The following is a 3,250-nucleotide window of genomic DNA, read 5'->3' on the forward strand; positions in this document are numbered from 1 at the left end:
TGCTGCTGCCTGCCGTCCAGGGGAGCAGACGCCGCCACACGAGCACATCTGCCTGAGCGATGAGCTGCCGCCCCAGAGCAGCCCTGCCCCTACCAAGGACCGGGGCACCTCCACCGACAGCCCTTGCCGCCGCAGCGCCGCCACGCAGATGGCGCCTCCAGGCGGACCCCCTGCCGCCCCACCCGGTGGCCGGGGCCACTCGCATCGAGACCGCATCCACTACCAGGCAGACGTGCGTCTGGAGGCCACGGAGGAGATCTACCTGACACCGGTGCAGAGGCCCCCAGACCCTGCCGAGCCCACCTCCGCCTTCCTGCCACCCGCTGAGAGCCGCATGTCGGTCAGCTCTGATCCAGACCCGGCCGCCTACCCCTCCACAGCAGGGCGGCCTCACCCCTCCATCAGCGAGGAAGACGAGGGCTTCGACTGCCTGTCGTCCCCAGAGCGGGCCGAGCCCCCAGGTGGAGGATGGCGGGGGAGCCTGGGGGAGCCGCCGCCACCCCCACGGGCCTCGCTGAGCTCGGACACCAGCGCCCTGTCCTATGACTCGGTCAAGTACACACTGGTGGTGGACGAGCACGCGCAGCTGGAGCTGGTGAGCTTGCGGCCGTGCTTCGGAGACTACAGCGAAGAGAGTGACTCGGCCACTGTCTACGACAACTGTGCCTCCGCCTCCTCGCCCTATGAGTCGGCCATTGGTGAGGAATATGAGGAGGCGCCCCGGCCCCGGCCACCTGCCTGCCTGTCCGAGGACTCCACCCCTGACGAACCCGATGTCCACTTCTCCAAGAAGTTCCTGAACGTCTTCATGAGTGGCCGCTCTCGCTCCTCCAGTGAGTCAGCAAGGGACCATGTGGGGGGCACGTGGGTGGGGAAAGCCAGAACGAGGGGTGCTCCTGGAAGGTGGCCTGGGGGCCCCACCAGGCCCAAGACACTAGGACTGAGCTATCCACCTGCCCCTGTGCCCGGGCCAGAGCTGGGCCGCCCTCCTCCAGCCCCATCCGTCCCCTGCAGGCGCGGAGTCCTTTGGGCTGTTCTCCTGTGTCATCAACGGGGAGGAGCAGGAGCAGACCCACCGGGCCATATTCAGGTGAGCCTGCGGGCTAGCTGGGCCTGGCCTTCCCTGCCTCTGCCCTCTCAGGGGGCCTGAAATTCACCCGCCACTGGCACTCCTGTGCCCACTGAGCCCGGGGGGACAGCACAGGGCCCAGTGAGCAGTGGCAGAGTGCGTGATCCAGAGCCACGGGCTGAGGGAGCCCAGGCCCTGTCACTTCCTCTGGCCTGGGGCAGTGTGCTCAGGAGGGCGCTAGCACAGAGCCCTCACCCCACCCCGCAGCTTTATGGAGGCTCTGCTCCCTCGAGTTCCTCAGTGACGTCTCCTGCAGCCTCCCCGGAGCTCGCATGGTGGCGGGCACACGGATGCTTTTGCAAACGTTATTGAACTCACGTTGCTGCTGTAACCTCTCAGCCCTGAGCCGGGCAGGCCCTGGTGAGGAAGTCCTCATGCGTCCTTATTGGGGACAGGTTTGTGCCTCGACACGAAGATGAACTCGAGCTGGAGGTGGACGACCCTCTGCTGGTGGAGCTGCAGGCCGAGGACTACTGGTACGAGGCGTACAACATGCGTACTGGTGCCCGCGGCGTCTTTCCTGCCTACTACGCCATCGAGGTCACCAAGGAGCCCGAGCACATGGCAGGTAGCGTCTTCCCCGCCTGCTGGCACCAGCCCCCACGGCAGCCTGCCCTGACCCTTGGCTGCGTACGTGGGTGCCGCAGCTCTAGGCCAGCCAGGATGGGCGCCAGGCAGAGGTGGCTCCAGGTCGTTCGCACAATGGAGCCGAGTGAGGCCTAGCTGGGTGGGACATCTGGAGGGTGGCCCCCTCTGCTGGCTCTGTCACCCCATAGGCCTTGTCCTCTCACCTGTGCCCAGCTGCCCAGCCACACCTCACCTCTGCTTGCTCTCCAGCCCTGGCCAAAAACAGCGACTGGGTGGACCAGTTCTGGGTGAAGTTCCTGGGCTCGGTGCAGGTCCCCTATCACAAGGGCAACGATGTCCTCTGTGCCGCTATGCAAAAGGTACCACTCGCTGCTGCCCGCGGGGGCCACCCAGCCCCCGGTCCCTGTCCTCTCCTGGGCAGAGAGACAGGGTGTCTAGAGGTAGTGATGGCCCTGGGGCAGGGAAGACTCAGAGAATGGACAACTCTGACAATCCGTCCACCCCTGCAGATCGCCACCACCCGCCGCCTCACCGTGCACTTTAACCCGCCCTCCAGCTGCGTCCTAGAAATCAGCGTGCGGGGCGTGAAGATCGGTGTCAAGGCCGACGACTCCCAGGAAGCCAAGGTGACTCTCCCCAACCTGGGCCCTTCTTCCCACAACCCCCCAGCCCTCCCAGGGAGAGATGTTCACCCCTGCCAGTCTGGGCCCTGTGGGCTGCGTGACCACCTCTCGCTTCTTTCCTCCTGTAGGGGAATAAATGTAGCCACTTTTTCCAGTTAAAAAACATCTCTTTCTGTGGGTACCATCCAAAGAATAACAAGTGAGTGGGGCCAGGGGTCGTGATATTAGGCGGTCGGCTGGAGCCGTTGTGGGTGGGATGGGGTCTGAGACCCTGGCCCACCACAGACAGCCTTGTCCTGCCATAGGTACTTTGGGTTCATCACCAAGCACCCCGCTGACCACCGGTTTGCCTGCCACGTCTTTGTGTCCGAAGATTCCACCAAAGCCCTGGCAGAATCCGTGGGGTGAGTATGTGTGCATCTCCTGCCAGTGACCAACCCATCACAGGCCTTAGGGCCGCGTCCCTGTGCTCAGCCGTAGCCCTCAGTCTTTCTTTGCCATGGTCCCGAGGCGGGAGTGCCGACTGGTCTTCAGGAGGGAGATCTACGTGGTCCCGAAGTGGGAGGGCCGAGTGGCCCTGGGCTGGGTCCCAAGCTCGTCAGCACAGACCCGTCTGCAGCCGGCCCCTTACTCAGGAAAGCCAGATTGCGGAGAACAGAGTGGCTCTGGCCAGGGGAACCAGAGCCCCTGCCCTGGGACTCCTGGGTCAGACCTGTTCCTCCCCAGGCTGCTGACTGCCAGTCACCTGTGTGTCCCCTGCCCCCAGGAGAGCGTTCCAGCAGTTCTACAAGCAGTTCGTGGAGTACACGTGCCCCACAGAGGACATCTACCTGGAGTAGCAGCGCTGCCGGCCCTCTGCACCCCCGGGCCCAGGCCAGGCCGCCACGGCTACGGCTTGCGCGCCACAAAG

At 64.7% G+C, this 3,250-nt stretch overlaps 1 protein-coding gene across 1 annotated transcript in view; it reads left to right on the forward strand.

The window, feature by feature from the left end:
- Nucleotides 1-3,241, forward strand: part of LOC102490526 (C-Jun-amino-terminal kinase-interacting protein 1) — a gene marked incomplete at its 5' end in the record, with an annotated part of 5,040 nt that extends 1,799 nt beyond the window's left edge. The window contains 8 exon segments of the mRNA XM_014591338.2: nucleotides 21-833; nucleotides 1,015-1,090; nucleotides 1,525-1,697; nucleotides 1,967-2,076; nucleotides 2,227-2,343; nucleotides 2,469-2,539; nucleotides 2,646-2,744; nucleotides 3,107-3,241. Of these exon segments, the coding sequence (XP_014446824.1) occupies nucleotides 21-833; nucleotides 1,015-1,090; nucleotides 1,525-1,697; nucleotides 1,967-2,076; nucleotides 2,227-2,343; nucleotides 2,469-2,539; nucleotides 2,646-2,744; nucleotides 3,107-3,179 (1,532 nt within the window).
- Nucleotides 3,242-3,250: the final 9 nt, after the last annotated feature.

Source organism: Tupaia chinensis, unplaced genomic scaffold, assembly GCF_000334495.1.
Source record: "Tupaia chinensis unplaced genomic scaffold, TupChi_1.0 Scaffold000561_1, whole genome shotgun sequence".
Classification (NCBI taxonomy): Eukaryota; Metazoa; Chordata; class Mammalia; order Scandentia; family Tupaiidae; genus Tupaia; species Tupaia belangeri.